Raw genomic sequence first — 19,785 nt, 5'->3', positions numbered from 1 at the left:
TGTGTATAACCTAATGCAGTTTATTCTTGTTGCACATTCTCTGATTGGCTGCTGGAGTTAGAGGAGGAGTCAGTGATCACAGTGCAGAACAGGGGCTAAGAGGGAAAGTGCCAATCTGCCAAAGGAACGCTCCCGAGAGCAGGTGCCTACCTCGGATTCCTGCATCTTCTTCTTTTATTCCTCCGGTCTCTTCTTCTCAAGCTCAGTCTCAGCACTGTCCTTTTAAGGCTCTCGGCTTTTTTTCTTTATCTGCTCTTCCTCATCCTTCGAACGCTGCTCGAGGATGACAGTGTGTGAGGGTTAAATAGTAGCTGCTGGAAAGCTCGCTGATGCTCGAGGATGACACGGGGACCTCCGTGCACTGGGAAAACGCATCTCTTTGGGACTCTGTAGCTCAGATGGAGATGGAGGACACGGAAGAGACTCGCAGATTAGAATAAACGCAGATGAAGACGGAAAGCGGAGGACTGTGGTGAGGAGGTCTTGCGGATATGAACGTGTCGGAGCACCACGGGATGCAGCATGCACACCGGAACCACAGCCTGGGCGTGCAGATTGGAAACAAAGCCGGCTCGGGGGAAAGGAACTCGGAGTCGGGCTGCTACGAGCAGCTGTTGATCTCCACCGAGGTCTTCATCACGCTAGGGTTGGTCAGCCTTCTGGAGAACATCCTGGTAATCGCGGCCATCGTCAAGAACAAGAACTTCCACTCGCCCATGTACTTCTTCATCTGCAGCCTGGCGGTGGCCGACCTGCTGGTGAGCGTATCGAACGCGACAGAAACGGCTGTGATGGCGCTGATCACCAGCGGCAACCTGACCATCTCTGGAGACGTCGTGAAAAGCATGGACAATGTGTTCGACTCCATGATCTGCAGCTCACTCCTGGCCTCCATTTGGAGTCTCCTGGCCATCGCCGTGGACCGCTACGTCACCATCTTCTACGCCCTGCGCTACCACAACATCATGACCCAACGCCGCGCGGCGCTCATCATCGTATGCATATGGAGCTTCTGCACGGCGTCCGGTGTGCTCTTCATCATCTACTCGGAGAGCGCTACAGTCCTCATCTGCCTTATCAGCATGTTCTTCACCATGCTGGCCCTCATGGCCTCGCTTTACGTGCACATGTTCCTCTTGGCGCGGCTTCACATGAAACGCATCGCCGCCTTACCGGGGAACGGCCCCGTGTGGCAGGCGGCCAACATGAAGGGCGCCGTGACGCTCACCATCCTGCTCGGAGTGTTTGTCGTGTGCTGGGCGCCGTTTTTTCTCCACCTCATTCTCATGATCTCTTGTCCGAGGAACCCGTATTGCGTCTGCTTCATGTCTCACTTCAACATGTACCTGATTCTGATCATGTGCAACTCGGTGATCGACCCGCTCATCTACGCGTTCAGGAGTCAGGAGATGAGGAAGACCTTCCGGGAGATCTGCTGCGGCTGGGCTTCGGGATGGAGCTGCGGCTGGAGTTGCGTCGGCTTCGACGAGAGGCTTAACAGCTATTGAACCGGACGTTTTGTTTTTGACCTCGAACGCACTGACGATTCGCTCCTCGTCCCGGACCGTTCGCTGGCTGAAATCGCGAACCACGTCGGACGATTGCTTTTCTTCACCAACAAAAAACCAAGACCTTCAAAATAACCCGACTCAAAACCTCCAGAAACACTCGTCTTGTGAAACAACCTTGAATTTCGTCTTTTGCTACACGACTGTGAAATCATTTCTGCCTTTCCATCATCATCATCATCACCACCAACAGGCGGGTTACCTACGCTCGAAAATCAGTTCTGGACAAACTCCTGCATGACCGAGAAGAAAAATCAATGCAGTCTTGCGGGGAAATATCTGGAATGGTCGTGATCAGTAATTATCCTGTCGATTGAGGTAATTGCAGACTTCATATCAGACTCCTTCTCAGTGCGTGGATAATACCCCGAGTCCCCTCGTCTCTCCGCTGGTCCATTCTGTTCTCGTATCTGTTCGTGTAATATAATGTGATGTGAAATGGCTGTGACTCTCTCGACCTTATGTTCTGTTATTAATCCGACCGTAATGAGTAATTAAGAGTATAATTACATTTCTTTCATCGATATGTGTCACAAATGATAAATATATCGGGAGAAATATCGAGATTTCCTCTTGACTGGACGTCTAGAGTTTCATTCATAGATTCATTTATTCAATGAATTACGTACACGTCGAGCTCACGCTTCTGCTTGAAGGCCAGACTGTAATATCGTGTATCATGTAAGACATAATAAGTAATAAAGGCTCATAAAAATATAAGAAATAATCCATCATGTTCATGTTACGTCATGTTAGACGTTCGTCCTCCGGACGTCTCTACTTTGTGTTCTCACAGCAAGTTTTTTTTTTTTTTTTTTAAAGAGTATTATTACTTCTTGAGGATCTTATCTCCAGACAGACGACGGTCAGACCGCAGGGTGTAATGAACGCTAGAGCTTTTATTCAGGCAAGCTAAGTGGTGTTCCGTTACGGGAAAATAATCAACAGCGGTCCCGGTGTGATGAAGCGGAGTCAACGTTTCCACACGGGAACGGATTCTTTTTCTATTAACGGTATATATCCGGACGGGTTCTATTCCTCTCGCGCTATAGCACCTATACGGATATGTTTATTATCAGGCGTAGGTTGTGTAGATCACGGTGGAGCGCTCACCGTGGAAGTCCTACCGACGAAAGAGCTCTTTCACGTTCCAATCCTTGTTCCTGGAGGACCTGGCGATGTTTCCACGACGCCCGATTCGGTCTGCTAATGAACGCACCCTGCGTGGGTTAAAGTGGAAACGCTATTATGTTGTTTCTATAGTAACAGCTCTTAAACGAGGACCCGCATTGTACGCGCCGGGTTTGATGTTTCGTGTCGAGGTCGTAAAAATACGGTGTTTAAATGGAACCCTGCTTTAAGAGGGACATCCTGTATTTCCTGTTCTACGGAATCGGTCAAATATACAGAGACAACAAGAAGAAGGCGTTTATGTGGTAAAATGTAAATAATAAAAGTTGTACATGGGAAGAGGTCGTGTTATTATTTCTTTGCGAAAGAATCCTTGTAATACCTTGTAAGATGGTGGAGTAAAGGTATTGTATTACGCTAAGAAAGAAGAGATCTGTTTGTAATGATCTTTCGAATTACTCTGTATATATTACTTTTAAAATGAGATTCATCTGTAGTTCTGTAAAAAAAAAAAAAAAAAAAAAAAAAAAGGGACGAAAAAACAACCCCAACAGTTTTAATCCTAACACTAGTGGGCGCTAATCATCCTGTGCAGCCTTTATATGAAATCTAGATAAGACCTGTTATATAGATTACGTGTATTCTACACACGTTCCACAAGGGGGCAGCAAAGTAAAGGCGCAGAGATTTGAAATAGCTACGACTTTACATATGGGTAAATGTTTGTGGACATGCAGGAACAGGTTTGGGCCTCTTAGTTCCAGTGAAAGAAAATTGTACTGTTAAAGCATATAAGGACGTTCTATAAAACTGAGTGCTTCTAACTTCCAACTGCACATAAATCTAAAAATATTACCGATGGCAAAACAATAGATAGCAATTCCAAGGAAAAATCTAGTTCTTGTCGACGATTTCAACTTGTTAGAATCCAGTAACCGCCTCAAATTGAACTTTAACAAACTGTAAACTACTTTTACAGCTGCATGAACGTATAGTCAGTTAAGCTAGCTAGCTACCAACTAAGAACGTTCTTAGAACGTACAGTATAACTTACGTTTTAGCAGCTATAAACACTGGGTTTTTTTGATAAGACGAGGAAAAAACCCTCAGCAGTTCGTTATACTATCAAGAAACCATGAAGACGTGTCAACGAATCTGTCCTGGAAACGTGTATATATAATCAGCGTCTTCTGACCAATCAGAATCCAGAATTCAACAGTGCTGTGGTGTAATATATATATATAAATATACATAATATAATAAATATATGTATTAAGTTCCTTTGAGTTAGTAGGTTATTCTCCACTTTATCTCCACCCTCATGTTCTCTCACACTCATTATATTGCAGCAGCTGTTCACACACACACACACACGCGCACACACACATGCGCACACACACACACACACACACACACACACACACACAATGTCCTACAGCAATTCAGTCACTAACAACTTCTCATTGAGGTTCTAGCCAGAAGCGACCTATTGATCTTCCTGCTCGCTGCACCGCCTCGACAATTTTCCGAATGACCCCCAGATGACCTTCAGCAAATGACTGCTGCACACCCACACGATCAACAACACCGCACCAGCGACAGCCTCTGCGTACAAATACTGCTTTATTCCTCCGGTCGGAGTAACGGAGGTTTGTGATGTTTCACTCACCGACGTTCCTACGTAACGCCGAACAATACGGCTCGAAATGTAGAACCTCAAGGAGTTCTTAAAAGGGTTCTACTTGGAACCTTTTCTCCTAGGGAATCTGTTGTAGGGCTTTCCGACAGTGTGACAACCCAGGAAGCTTTAATGGCTCAGAAGTTTCGAAGTGTCATTGTTTCGGATGAACGCTTAATAAGACCCTGAGGAACTTTAGAAGCATTAAGGGCTTCTTCAAACTCTCTACTCGGAACCCTTTCTGAGAAGGAAACACTTTTTGTAGGGTCCTATATCAAACCTGTAAAGGTTCCCTCAGAGCAACAAGCAAAAAGCTCTTAAAGGTTCTAACGTCCCTTCTTCTGGAGCATCTCCTAGAGACCCTTTCTGAAAGGGAAACACTGTTTTACCGTTCTACACGAAAACCTTAACGGTTCCCTTGGAGGGACGACCAAAGAACCCTTAATGGGTTTCTAGTAGTGTCGTTTTGGGTGGTGTATAATTAAGGGTTCCTCCGAAAAGTGTTCTAGTTGGAACCCTTTCTGAAAAGCAGACACTACGGAAGAGTTCTACAACAAACCTTTAATCGTTCCCCAAGAGGGACAACTGAAGAACCCGTCACATTTAAAAAAAAAAAAAAAAAAAAAGTTTCGAAGAGTGTCGTTTCGGATGGTGTATAATTAATTAAGGGTTCCTCCATAAAGTGTTCTACTTGGAACCTTTTCCAAAAGGAAAACACTGTTGTAGGGTTCTACACCAAACCTTTAAGGGTCCTGTCTGTGCTAACAGTCTGATTCTTGGTCGTTTTTCCATCTGAAATCAGAATTTTTTTTTTTTTAAACCTTTTTTTTCTTTTTCAAAATACCTGTAGCCTGTTCAGCGATAACACACGGTAAGTGGGAGAACCAGGGCGCTGTGTGCGTAACAGCACCTGCTTCCCGCCCGTCACAAAGACACGGCGGGTTCCAGTCCGGCCGCTACAGTCGAAATCCTCCCCTACACGTCGTGGATTACAAGTTCTGAGCAGAAACCCCCCCCCCCCTCTTCCCCCCTCCCCCCCAGGTGATTCAATTATCCCTGTAGTACACTGTGACCTTTCATGTGCTCAGACTCAGAGAATGAGCTCTGTCCATTACTGCACGAGAGCGGTGCTGAGTGGACCCGGCAGCGGTGAGAGCGGGCAGGATAATGGAACGTCAGATTTAAAAAGCTCCATTTTCTTCAGGTGAAGTGGAATGCTTTTTTTCTTTTTCAGGGAAATTTAGTTTGAAGCCTTTGATTTGATGAGGGGGTCATTACAGACAGAAATCACACTTAACAACTGCGACTGTATATCTCCACGGCAGTGAGGACTCCCCCCCCCCCCACACACACACACACACACACACACACTCACTCACTCACTCACTCAGGAGTGGTTTTCATATACAGTGACAGAAATACAGAAGATTAAAGGGTATGGAATGACATCTGGATTGTTTGTCGTGCCAATGAGTCGAGGCCAAATGTTTTTTATATAAAAAAAAGAAGAATTTTTAGACGAACGCCTCGCCGAACATCGTTCTACACGAAGCCACGCGACGTCTTTATCTGACGCAGCTCAGCGCATCCGCGGCACCGCATTAACGCGCTCGTTCTAATTCCACGTCACACGCTACGTTCCTATAGTAACAGCTCACGCACAGGGACTTGTAGCGCGGACGCTAAATCCACATGAGCGGGTGTAAACAGAACGGCGTGTAATCATTCAAGCGGCGCCGAGCGCTCGTTTCCGCCGGGCTCAGAAATGTCACAGCTTTACGTGTGACCGTTACAAAGCGCTGACACTGGAGACTCCTTCCTTCGACGTTGAATAAACGTCTGGTCACAGATCAGACACAGAGAATGTGTGAAGTCCATCTGAATGAGCGGTTACTATAGAAACGATAACGTATTCGAACGAGCGGTCCTGCCAGAGCTGCTGACCAATCAGAATCCAGAATTCAACAGTGATGGTAAAAAAAAAAACTTAGTTTCACGTTGTGGGATTTCCTGTAACAGCACGACGTGATGTGTGTTTACTTGGAAAATGTCTGAAACGTGTAAAACAACAACAACAACAACAACAACAACAACAGTTATTGAGAGTAATTAGCGCTATGCTATCTCATTCGTACAAATGAGAAAATGAGAAATAGTTTTTTTTCCCTTCAAGTTAAGGATCTCAGGCAGATCTTTGTTCAAGCCGATCATGCGGACACTCGGACCTGCACCTCGATCAGTAGTCGACCGCGAGGCGAGTGCGCCGTGCTCAGAGAGAGAATCGCTTGGTCTCGCGGGGAGACGGTGCAGCTCAGAGGTGAGACTCCACGCAGACAGAGAGGTGAATAATAAATAAAAAGGAAGGCTGTATACACACCTGGGTTTATTCGATGCACACACAAACACACACCGAGTCCTCACGTACGCGTATGCAGAGAAAACTGAATTCAGTATTCAGTAATGACGTCTGCCTTCAGATTTCATCGACGGGTTCTCCGGCATTGCTCACTCGCAGAACTTCCACGCTTTCGCTCCCTCGAACATGTCACTTCCTGTCATTTCTAAATCTATCTCGGACTATTGTTTTTTCTCCACGCGACTCCTTTCCTGACCGGTGTCTGGTGACTCGTCATCACCCGAACGAGAACGTGAAGATCCCAACATCTTCAGTTTTCGCTTGCTCTCACGCTACAGGGTTCGAAACGAGGAAGTGGGTTTTACTGACAAATGCCACACGCTGAAAAAAAGGAAAAAGACACACACACACACACCCCCCAACAGGAAACGGAGGCCGAGCCGAGCTCATAGCCATCGACTGGCACGAAATGATGCTGTGTGTCTTTCAGCTCTCGTTTAAAGTGCAATGCTAATGCTAATGCTAATAGCATTTCAGTGTTTATGATTAGATGTTGGAGTTGGCTAGCAGGTTCATTAGCAGGTTCATTAGCAGGTTCATTAGCAGGTTCATTAGCAGGTTCATTAGCAGGTTCATTAGCAGGTCACAGGAATAATTGGTTTTACCTTTAAGAGGAAAATCGAATGCAGATTTCTCAGTACTATCTACTAGTCGATATGGTGAATTCTTCTGTAAGGAGACGTGTTTATTTAGCATTTACGGAAGGAAGGAGTCTCCAGTGCCAGCGCTATGTAACCGTCAGAGGTAAAGCTGGAACTTTTTGTAAAGTTTTCCGACATCTAACCCGAGGATGATGAGTTTAACCTTCTCTGCGGTTTCTCGGGAACGTGATAAACTGCGTTTTTTTTTTGTTTTTTTTTTTGTCTCTAGGGAGTGAAAAAGAGAAAACGAAGGAACAAATCTAGCTGCTATTCATTCCATTTCACTGTTTGTGTTTATTTAGCCAGATTATGGAACACGTGAGAAGAACATGAGTGTTTCCATGAGCGTGAGAGTTTTTCTCAACTGAGAACATTGATTTTCTGAGTTGTAAACAATATTTCAGTTGTGAAAGACTGAATAATAATAAAAAAAACAACAATGCTTTGAGAAACGTTATGTAATCCCACGGAGGATTCGGAGCCTCCTACGCTATAAATCCCTACTGAATTTTCGACTTTTTCTTCTTCAGCATTCGAGAATCCAGAGAAAAGACAGAATGAGGTCGTTGTGGATAAGGCCAAACGGCTACAAACTGAATCCTAATTTCAATTGCAGCAAAAGATAACGCGGCCCGTGGGCTGAACCTCGCCGTGTCTGCGAGCGAACCGTCCCGCTCACGCAATTAATTACAGTCCGTGAGCGAGCACGGTTTGAATACAATTCGCCCGTTAGAGCGCGGTCGTCTCCGGCGTGTGCCGAGGATGAAGTGTTCGGGGTCTTTATCAGCAGCCTGCATGTGCATCATTGGCATTCATCGCAGACGCACACGGCGTCGCAGCCTGTTACTCACACCGCACGCTCCGAGCGGAACCCGCTGTTCTCATCCGGCGGCCTGCGTCAGCCCGTTAAAAAGGAACAATAACCCGAAGGCTTGTTCGGAGACACTGACGTGAAGCTACACCACCACCACAGCGCCTCACGACTGAACCTGCGAGCGATCGTGAGTGGGAAACCTGCCTCAAAATCATATTTACTCTTTTAAAAATCTTACCCGGCGGTTAGCACGGCTTCGCCGACCGTAAAACGACACACGGTACTCTCTGTAAAAATCATCCCGATGCTAAAACGTACCCAAGCCCCACCCCTAAGAAACCTTCCCCCACCCTACTGTATGACACGGAGGTTGATTAATTCCCCATAACTCTACATCCTGATGTGGTCTATTCCCATTCCTCCAGCAACATTTAATTCCTGAAAAAACCCCACAACCTTTTATCCGTTTATCCGATTACTGCGTGAGGAATAAAACACACTGCTATCGGAAAACAATCGGCTCCTCAAAACGGAGTTATCGTTACCATCATAACGATAATTCCCCCATAACAGCACTTCCTGGAGAGTTTTATTCCTCTTACTCCACGGCAAGTCATTAACGACGATCTCATTTATATCCGTTTATAGCTAATAGCTCCTGATTGGTCGGAATGAAAACCTGCACCGACGCCGGCCCTTTCCGGATACGCTCCGACACCCCCGTAGTGTCACCCGTAGTGTCACCCATCCCATGATGTAATCATGTGCATCACTTTGATGGTTCTAAATAAATGACACCCAGACCGATCATCACAGAGGGTCTGAGCAGCCCGGGCAGACCGGCGACTGACCGAACGCCAGATTCTCCCCGACGATACCGGACGTGTTTATCCGATAACCGCGAAACCCACTGCCTTTAATATCACCCTGCTCTGAAATGAGACTGTGATTAGAGCTGATGAAAAATACTCCGAGGCAAAAGGGCAGATGATGAAAAGAGCGGCGAGACGCCACGCGGCTCATCGTTATTCACACGGCGTTTCCGAAGGGCAAAAGCCGAGCGAATTTATTTCTCATTACGGGAATGTGACCGAGGAAGATTTATCTCTGTCACGGTGTATGTAGATTTGCTGATTGTGGGTTAGCATAATGACGTCTTTTTATTTATCTTTTGCGTGACGCGTGTACTAAACCAAGCTTGAAAATCTTTTAGATCGATGTTTACGTCGTAACTACTTTACACGAGAAGCTGCCGGGGTTTCGGTCATCGCTGTTAAAAAAAAAAAAAGAACGAAAAATAAACGGATCGACGGGTACGTCTAGCGGTATTTTACGCTGATTCTTTTTGAAGGAAAAGTAGCCCGTGCGTGCTCAACGAGTCAGGCTAATTTGAATATTCATCGACCCGTCGTGCTCATTTGCATATCAAAACATCACATAACGACGGAGGATTCCCCCGAGGACGCTTAAATAATTGATTATAAATGATTTCTTAGAGAAAGAAGAAGCTGTATCGTCCCTCGCCCCCGTGTAAGCACGTCTCCTAGGACGACAATGATTTATTTAACATGAAATTCACGACGGCGACTTGGTCGTGTGACACACTATACGTCCGTTCTGTTACCGTTAAACTCCTGAGACTTTCAGATTTCCTCTAGATGTGAAAGTGTGTGCGCATGGTTCCACGAGGGTGTATTCCCAGCTCATGCCCAGAATTCCTGGAATTAGATTCCGTATCCCTGACCAGGAGAAAGCACGTTAAATAGACCGGATAGCTAACTAATATCAGTGTCAGGGTTTAGGTTTCCAGTGGCATCCGGACGCTGAAAAGAACCCTGGTCGTGATGATCCTGATGCGTCTCATCCCCGAGCCATGCAGAAATAATTTGCTAAAGAAGTTGCTAAGCAACAGGATGCAACATAACTTTGTCTGAACGGCCGTAACCATGACCTCAGCTGGGCGAGTGTCCTCGACTTGTAGAGGACTGATAGGGTCCATCACACACATCATCATCCCCAGACCTGAACGCCATGTCCACACACACACACACACACACACACACACACACACACACACACACACACACACACAGAGAGAGAGAGAGAAATCGGCACACGTACCAGTGTGGACACGTACAGATTAAAGACTCCAGCACAGTGGAAGATATGAAGGAACAAAAACAAATCAGGCTTTTGTCACACGGAGAACATTTACTGTAGGCTCACGCGAAGCCAATCGAAAGCACAGCAGATGTTTTTTTTTTGGAAAACGCGTCGACGTGTGGAGAAGAGCCACACAAACGTCGTCTCTGACTAAATAACATCCCAAATAAACACCCAAATAATAACATCCCAAATAAACACGCTAAACTGAGTGTGCAGTCTGAGGAATTGAGCACGCCGCAGGTGATTAACCACAAAAAATAAAGTGTGATGTTACGTGTGAGTACTGAGAGAAAGAGATATTTACAACACAGTGTTAGCTAATGGTATTCAAATTGTACTCGATAGCTGTGGCATGTTTACACGACAGAGGCTTGCAGAAGAGTAAAACTGAAAATTAAAGCGTAAAGACAGGAGCAGGGCGTGGCCTCTGTGTTTCAGTCTCCAGTGAAGAAGGAGGAGGGCGTGGCCTCTGTGTTTCAATTTACAGTGAGGAAGGAGGAGGGCGTGGCCTCTGTGTTTCAGTTTACAGTGAAGAAGGAGGAGGGCGTGGCCTCTGTGTTTCAGTCTCCAGTGAGGAAGGAGGAGGGCGTGGAATCTGTGTTTCAGTCTCCAGTGAAGCAGGAGGAGGGCGTGGCCTCTGTGTTTCAGTTTACAGTGAGGAAGGAGGAGGGCGTGGCCTCTGTGTTTCAGTCTCCAGTGAAGGAGGGCGTGGCCTGTGTTTCAGTCTCCAGTGAAGCAGGAGGAGGGCGTGGCCTCTGTGTTTCAGTTTACAGTGAGGAAGGAGCGTGGCCTGTTTGTTTTAGCCCCCAGTAAAGAAAGAGGAGAGCGTGGCCTCTGTGTTTTAGTTTACAGTGTAGAAGGAAGGCGTGGCCTATGGTTTTCAGTCTCCAGTGAAAGAGGATGGTGTGGCCTGATTGTTTTAGCCCCCATTGAAGGAGGAAGAGGGCGTGGCCTTTGGGTTTCAGCCTCCAGTGAGGGAGGCATGGCCTGTATTTCTGTAAGTGATGGAGGCCTGGCCTCTGGACCTGTCAGTCCCACTAAAGAAGAAGGGTGTGGCCTCTGTCAGTTAGAGTAAAGGAGGAGCAGGACAGGGCCTCCGTTTCTCATTCTCCACTGAAGGAGGTGTGGCCTCTACTTATGTAGGCAGTTCCAGTGAAGGAAGAGAAGGGCGTTGCCTCACTACTTAACAGTAACTGTAAAGTGGGCGTGGTCTCCATCACCTCAGACTGGTCTGAGATCCAGGAAGCGAAGGACGTGTACCGAAAATAAGGTTACACTGTTACATATTTACACAAAATACGACTCTTTAATACAATATTTAAACTTCAGGAAGAAGAGATTTTTCTCTGGGACTTCACAGGAAATCAGTGTGATGCACATGCAGAACAAATCCGTTTTCTGAGAGGTGTGTGTGTGTGAGTGTGTGTGTGTGTGTGTGTGTGTGTGTGTGTGAGACACACGGACTTCACCGCTTCCATCCTTCACTGATGTTAAATTCAGCAAGCAGAAATAGATTCCAGGAGCTTCAATTTAAAAACACTCAACATGCTGTCGCTCTCTCTCTCTCACACACACACACACACACACACACACACACACACACACACACACACACAAGTGCTCATGCTGGTTCACTCAGAGTGCATTACAAAGCTGCACTAAAGCTGATTTTCATCACGAGGACTGCGATGCGCTTTCTCCAGAAGCTTCTTCGTACTCCTTATGGACATCTAAAGAACCGAAAAGAGTTTCTAGAACCTTCAGCACGCTGCTCTGAATGGAGTCGACCTGATCGGGAGGACAATATTCATCCAAACTCGACCTGTGTGTGGGAACATATAGAAACACAGACAGACAGACAGACAGACAGACAGACAGACAGTTAGATAGACAGATAGATGAATGAACAAAAACATGAATGAATAAGTGAATAAATAAATTTGAATGAAGGGGTGTGTGCTGTGTGAGGTTTTCACCTGGACACGGTGATGAGGGTGGGTTTGGGTAGAGGCTGCAGGACCGAGCGCACCGCGAGCATCAGCTGCTGGATCTCCGCTGTACTGCTGACGTGGTGAGGAAGCTCCGAGTAATCACAGGTCAGACCGGCCTGGTGGGTCTGCCCACACACACACACACACACACACACACACACACACACACACACACACACACACACACACGGAGTATGCTTGTGTCGTAGTCTGTGCAATTTTACAAAATGACGATCCTAAAAACATTAAAAATGTACATTGATTTTTTTTTTTACCATTTCGTAGTCTGGGGATTCGTTACGACTCTTCAAGCTGCAGACGAGCTTCACCAAAGATTTCATCCTGCACACACACACACACACACACACGGTAACATCAAACTCTACACACACACAAGCAATTTTTTAAAACAGCCTTCACAATCTCTCTTACACACACGCACACACACACACACACACACACACACACTGCTCAATCAGGCAGACACTGCAAACACACTGCACACACACACACACACACACAAAACAAGAAAAAAGTCCCCACTGCAGCTCAAATCAGCTGTGTGTGAAGCTGATAGTGGTCACACTGCAGCAGTGACCAGAGACCAGGGTCCTCTGGAGGACCGTGTGTGTGTGTGTGTGTGTGTGTGTGTGTGTGTGTACGTACCCAGGCTTATCCGCCAAGCGTTCCACGGTGAGCTCGCTGTCGTCCTCCAGCAGGTCAGCAAACGTCGCCTCCAGGTCCTCCAGCTGCCGTGTTCGTCTCTCCACACACTCACACAGCGTCTCCTGCAGACGTTTATCAGCGGCGTAGAGCAACAACACGTTTACACGACACGTTCACACACACGGGACAACTTTCCACGCCATCTATCCGGTATCCCAACCAGGGTGTATTCCCACCTCGTTCCCAGTATTCCCAGTATACACCATGACCTTGACCAGGATAAAGCACTTAATGGAGATTTTGAATGAATGATAGCGAGGTACACGCTGTTCCGGGGGCGAGGCGGGGACGATACGTACCTGCTGTGCCACCGTACTGCTATACATACCGTTAATAACACGTAATTTAATTCATTAAAAAAAAAAAAAAAAACAAAAGAAAGAAAGAAAATGGGCCGAGTGTTCGGCTCGAGTCGGACATTTCGTGTTCTCTCTCCGGTCGTTAGCGCTAATTTGATTGAAAGCCTCCATTACCTCGTCCGCATCCTCGCGCGGCCTCTCGAAACCGTACAGCTCCTGCAGCATGGCCAACTCTTCCTGTACAGAGGAAGCACAAAATAACAACCGACCTGAACTCTATCAAACATAAAACACATCAAAAATACAACTCATTTCATTTTACGTGACCCACACGCACACACACACACACGCACGCACACACACACACAACTATTATTTATAACCGTGTCTCTGAGACGAGAACGAGCTTTCCTCATTACTTCTCAGACAGGAAGTAAACAGCTCATGTTTTCCCCATGCTCTCAGAACACAACTAACGAGTTATTTATCTATTTATCCCAAAGGCTTTAACACTAATACGGTGCATCCGGAAAGAATTCACAGCGCTTCACTTTCTCCACATTTTGTTATGTCACAGCCTTATATATATATATATATATATATATAACACAACACCCCATAATGACAACGTGAAAGAAGTCTGTTTGAAATCTTTGCAAATTTATTAAAAAAAAAAACAAAAACAAAAAAAAAGCACACGTACATAAGTACGCACTGTATATCACCGGACGCACTGTATATAACGTTATACCTGCGCGCTTTTGAGTTCAGGATTCTGATTGGCCAGAAGGTGTTTTAATACCGTATCGTTTCTTCATTTCCGGACTTTAACATCGTGAATTCTTTATATTTGTGTATTTCTGTATGTGAATAGCCTCATTGGAAATATATACGCGTCTGATACTTATTTCCCCCCCGCTGTAAATATTAAGGATAAACATAATCGATTATGATTATTACGGATACTAAATGTATGATTATTTATGATGTATTGTATAAATGCTATTTTTTATTTTATAAACGCAACACTACGATACTGCTGCCTGTTTGTCAGATTGAAATGTCAGGATTTTCTAACAAGCCTCAGGGTGTGTCCTGCCCCTTTACCCCGCAGACTGCACCCCCGTGTGTACGCTGCTGCAGATAAAAACCTCTTCCGAACAAATAAACGAATCATACCGCTGAATAATGCGCATGAACTCCTCTCTCTCCGTTCTTTACGTCTACATGCTCGTGTGTTTATTCTGTATCCGGTATCCTCGACTGTATGTCTGCGGTTGTTACCGTGGCGGGGATGTGAAAGGTGAACCGCCTGAGAACGAAGACGAGGTTCACGAAGGTGTGGGTTTGAATATTTAGCGCCATCTGCTGCCTGATACATGAATTGTAGTCACAATTTATTTAAAAAAAAAAAAAAAACAGCAATAAAAAATTCCCCAAAACTGACCAATTTCATTTCACTCTGTTAAAACTGTAAAGTTTCATACATCATATTTGTATTGTAAATATAAATGTAAATATATGCGGTATTTCATGCACGAACCCCCACCTCCCCCTCCCCCCAATCCAAATAGACCCTCTATTTATTTGCATTCCTCCTTTCTGCTACTCAAAGCGTGTTAAATAACCCTAACCCCTAAACATAACCCCGCCCCCAATGCCATCCCTTCACTTAACGTTAAAAAGAAAGCATGAGGTCATGTTACCAGAAATAATCCTGATTAATAATTATTTTTATGATTAAAATCTTTTGCTTTTAAATACTTGCATGAAAAAATATGTAAGTGTGAACACTTTTATTTCTCGCTCAGTACCTGAGTGTACATTTCCTTGAAGGGATTCTTACAGGAGAAGAAATCCAGGTCGATATCGAGGATGTAGGGATCGTCCCGCTCGAGCACACTCAGTAGGCTGGCTACGGCTGAAGCCCGTGCTTCCTCCGCACTCGGCGTCTCCGGTGTGCCGCTGCTGCCATCTGATGGCCGAGATACGCCACCGCACGTCCCGCTGCTGCCTGGCTGAGGGTCCGGTTTGGATTTTTTCGCAGCGTTCTGCTGAGGGTCGCCCTGGCTCTTCTCAGACGTGTGCGCTGGATCCACACGGATGACGCTCAGACGGAAGGGCTTCCCGTCTTCCAGCTGCTCGGCGGGAACGTAAAGAGCGTCGCTCAGGAAGTAATCGTCTGTGCTCGTGACTCTGAAGTGGAAAATTCGTTAAGGAGGTGTTGTCGGTCATTTTCGGGATCGGGATCGTCATTTTAGACGACGTGGATGTTTCAGCGCTCGTCCGAGCCGATCCTTAGACGACTGACGACGTGTCATTGCGATTTAAGTCCACTCACTTGACATTTTAAATCAACAATTTAAATCTCCTTCGCACAGGAGTAAATTTGAATTATCACGACGATTCGACCGATTTAGGAGCACGAATGACTGATTCTTAGTCATTTTTATTTGTTTGTAATCTCTTGAAATGTGCACACGATTACGTCGGTTAGCTAACGTCATCCAAGCTCATAATCAACTAATATAATACGTTTAAATAATCAAGACTCCGTGATAATGGAGCTGATCTGGTGAATGAGGTCTAATGTGGCTCTGGCCTTCACTTCTCATATTCAGAATAACAGTTTACAGTCCCTCCAGGATTGAGCGATTTGAACTCCACAATATTCGGAAGAATTTACAAAATTGTAACGCAGATTTGGGGCGAGACGCCTTATATGACGTCATCACGACGCGCATTCAGCCAAAGCACACTTCAAACATGAGTACAGCTAAAAGGTCTCATATAGCAACAAACATCATGCGCAAAACAATTCCGTGTGATCGCAATTTCGCCAATTGAAGTAGTTTTCCACAATAAATAAATAAATAAATAAATAAATAGTGTTTGAATCAGTGACTCTTTCCGTCATGACCAAGTGCCCCTTGTGCCCCTCTCTCTCTCTTTCAGCTCGATTCAGGAAATCATTTGACTCAAGACAGAGATTCACTTCCTTCTCGATCAGCAAGTCAGAGTTTGAATCAGGAAACCTCTCAATCATGGCTCACTCAGTGAATAAGCATTTGAATCAGTGAATCTTTCAGTCATGATCAAGATTCCCTTCTCTCTTGCCCAGTGAATCAGTATTTGAATCAGTGAATCTTTTGATCATGTCTGATCAGATTCAATCCTCTATCGTTCGGAGAATCAGGTGAGTCAATGAGCTCAGAGAGTCAGGGAGTCAGTCAGAGCTCATCGCATGTAGTAGGATGTGTTTGGGTTGTTGTGACAATATACCTTTCAATCACGGACATACAAATTTGTGAAAGAATTCGACTGACTCATTTAATGGAGCGACCTCAAACGACTCGAGTCAAAATCTTGACTCCAATAACTGCTGTTAATTACGCGTGATAACACTCCTGGAACAGACACGGCGGTGTTGCGTCACCTGATGGTGTTTGTAGACGTATCCCTGCCCACACACATCTTGTGCTCGCCCTCTCGGATCTGCTGAGCCCAGTACGGATGAAGCCAGGCGACGTGGGACACGTGTCCGGCGTACACCATCGGCATGATCCAGTTTTCGATGCTCAGCTCACTAGGAAGGGAAAAAAAATAATGATCAAACAGATTGTTGAACAGATCTTCAGACATGTAAGAAGAGATAATTGCAGTTTCACATCCTCTGACCTGAACAGCGCCTCTTTATCAAACACGGTGTGTGCAGCCATGCTGACGGGGATGAGCAGGTCAGGGTGCGAGTCCAAGTGAACCATCTTAACGTCCTTCATCGGGATGTGCCGAGAGCCGATGGCACGGTAGATGTGTTGCACAACCTGTGGATGGGGGGAAAAACACAACACAGGTGAAGACGGTTGGTGTGTGTGTGTGTGTGTGTGTGTGTGTGTGTTGTTTTTCATCATTTACAAGTGCACATTTGTTTATTACTAAAAAAAAAAAAAAGAAGAAGAAAACTGAAGAGGTTGCAGGGATAAGCAAAAAGGCAGTGCAATTTATGGGAAAAAAAAACCCCCATTAATTTCCTAATTTTTTTATTGCCTCACACAAATGACATAATTGATCAAAACACCTACACAAAATCTATATAATGTTTTGTTTGTTTGTTTTTGATGCACACTGAACTTTGCATGACAAGAATAATAAATAATAAACCAAGCTGTATTAGTACCTAATGTATATAAATATATAATGATTGTGTATATAATATATAATAGTAGGTAATAAAATAAATATACACACTATAACTGAGTATATATTCATATACACTGAACTAATAACTGCTAGTTCTTGCATTAAAGCACTTCAGTTTATTTATACCCACAGCTTAAAGTCCAAATAGTTCTATAATAGATAAATAGTGCACTATGTAGGGTACATAAGATGTCAAGTTACACACTATATAGTGCACCTAAACAGGAAGTGAGCACCCGTTTGGGATTCCGCCACACTCTTTAGCGAGCTAGGTTTGTTTTTTCGGGAATACAGAAAAAATGTTTTTCTGACCTCATGGTGATCTTCTACAATCCACACAGGAAGTTTAGAGTAACTGCGTTTCCCCGGCGGTGTTTTCATTGAGCTAATTTCTAAAATAAATCCCCAGAGATGTTGTAGTGATTATGCTAGCTAGTTGCTAATAATACTAAAAAGAGGAACACTATTAGTGGAACACGGTGCAACGCTGTTTTAGTACCGGCTGGGAACAGAGCTCAGCGGAGAAATAGCTTGTCTCTTTTTTCTGTTCTTTAATGACATTCTCTTGTCAAACTAACACATCAAAAAAGTGTTATTTAATCTGGAAATAATTATTCACCTTTTTTGGGTTGAATTAAATCCATAACCAGATTTACTAGACACCGAGATTCCATCCATCCATCTTCTATACCGCTTTATCCTTTTCAGGGTCACGGGGAACCTGGAGTCTATCCCAGGGAGCATCGGGTACAAGGCGGGGTACACCCTGGACAGGGTGCCAGTCCATTACAGGGCACAATCACATACACACTCACACACCCGTTCATACACTACGGACACTTTGGACACGCCAATCAGCCTACCGTGCGTGTCTTTGGACTGGGGGAGGAAACCGGAGTACCCGGAGGAAACCCCCGCAGCACGGGGAGAACATCCAAACTCCACACACACAGCGCCACGGTGGGAATCGAACCCCCGACCCTGGAGGTGTGAGGCGAACGTGCCAGCCACTAATTTTAAGTAGATTAGTGTAATTACACACAATAAAATAGAACAATAATTACACACGTGTGTGATGATGTGATGAACAGAATTATTTAAAAAAGTATATATGATATAAATGATGTAGCGTTTGGGGGCGATATTACATCGGTAAAGTACCATTTCCCCTTAAAACAGGATAGTTTCTTTCTTTCTTTCTTTCTCCAATACATTTCTTTCTTTCTTTCCTTCTTTCTTTCTTCACTTTCTTTCTTTACTTCATTTCTTTCTTTCTTTACTACATTTCCTTCTCTTTCTTTCTTCCTTTCTTTCTTTCTTTCTTTCTTTCTTCACTATATTTCAAACATAATATAAATATAAACTCTCTCTCTCTCTCTCTCTCTCTCTCTCTAACCCAAATATCTTCATATATCCATCTATCATATATAAATGTCAAAAGGAAACAAATGACATTTTACAAACAGAAGATAAATGTTAAATGATGTCACTACAACAGTTAATAAATACCAACTTTAATAAAACAATCCACAGACATTTTTGCTGTACATTTTCAAGTGAACTTTCTTCTTTACTTTGTTCACAGATCACACACACACACACACACACACACACACACACACACACACACACACACACACACACACACACACACACTCAATATTCCAGCTGAATACTGACAGCAACAAACAGAGCATGTAAAGAACATTTCCTTTTCATGGTACACGTGTAAAAAAAAAAACAAACGGATGAACGGATTAGTCATGCTGTATATCACGTATAGAATATGAGTATGCAGTCTGCAGAAGAAAGAGTGTTCGCCTGTAGCTGTGAGAGTGACTGCTGTCTCTGTCAGAAGTGTTGGGAGAACTGGAGCATTAAAGATGCATTCATCCCGTCATCTTTTATTCACAAAGTTTTCTCCAGTCTGTATGGAGGTCCATCCGTTCATCTGCAGCTCGGCAGCTGAATTGTGCTTAGACAGATCATTTCACAGCCTTTCACACCACATGCAAGAATTTATACCACAGCCATGTTAAACCCACAGTTCTGATCAGTCGGAAAGCGTTGATTAATTTTCTATAACAGCGGCTCTGACAGTACCGCAGCGTTATATTAATGCGCTCGTTCTAATACGCTACCGTTACTATAGTAA

General features: G+C 44.7%; 3 protein-coding genes across 4 annotated transcripts in view; 1 reads left to right on the top strand and 2 right to left on the bottom strand.

Moving 5' to 3' along the window:
- The window catches only part of mc4r (melanocortin 4 receptor), a 4,571-nt gene extending 2,072 nt beyond the window's left edge, over positions 1-2,499 (top strand). The window contains exon 1 of the mRNA XM_047162477.2: positions 1-2,499. This exon is cut by the window's left edge and continues 2,072 nt beyond it. Coding sequence (XP_047018433.1) covers positions 492-1,508 — 1,017 coding nt within the window. The 5' untranslated portion in view covers positions 1-491 and the 3' untranslated portion in view covers positions 1,509-2,499.
- The window catches only part of gad3 (glutamate decarboxylase 3), a 33,759-nt gene extending 26,640 nt beyond the window's left edge, over positions 1-7,119 (bottom strand). The window contains exon 1 of one of the 2 annotated variants that reach the window (XM_053688654.1): positions 6,755-7,119. The gene's annotated coding sequence lies outside the window, so the exon portion shown is untranslated. The remainder of the gene's footprint in view (positions 1-6,754) is intronic. The other variant, XM_017495850.3, reaches the window with a different exon arrangement.
- A 4,581-nt stretch (positions 7,120-11,700) lies between these two features.
- c20h5orf22 (chromosome 20 C5orf22 homolog) lies at positions 11,701-18,105 on the bottom strand. The gene is made up of 9 exons (XM_053688655.1): positions 17,943-18,105; positions 17,109-17,254; positions 16,867-17,016; positions 15,245-15,626; positions 13,605-13,667; positions 13,072-13,193; positions 12,681-12,747; positions 12,391-12,530; positions 11,701-12,236 (listed from the first exon to the last, which is right to left on the bottom strand). Exons 1-9 carry the CDS (start codon positions 18,009-18,011, stop codon positions 12,089-12,091), a joined length of 1,287 nt encoding a protein of 428 aa, XP_053544630.1. The 5' UTR covers positions 18,012-18,105; the 3' UTR covers positions 11,701-12,088.
- Positions 18,106-19,785: the final 1,680 nt, after the last annotated feature.

Source organism: Ictalurus punctatus, chromosome 20 (genome assembly GCF_001660625.3).
Source record: "Ictalurus punctatus breed USDA103 chromosome 20, Coco_2.0, whole genome shotgun sequence".
In the NCBI taxonomy this organism is placed as follows: domain Eukaryota; kingdom Metazoa; phylum Chordata; class Actinopteri; order Siluriformes; family Ictaluridae; genus Ictalurus; species Ictalurus punctatus.
This window is presented reverse-complemented; position numbering and strand designations above follow the sequence as displayed.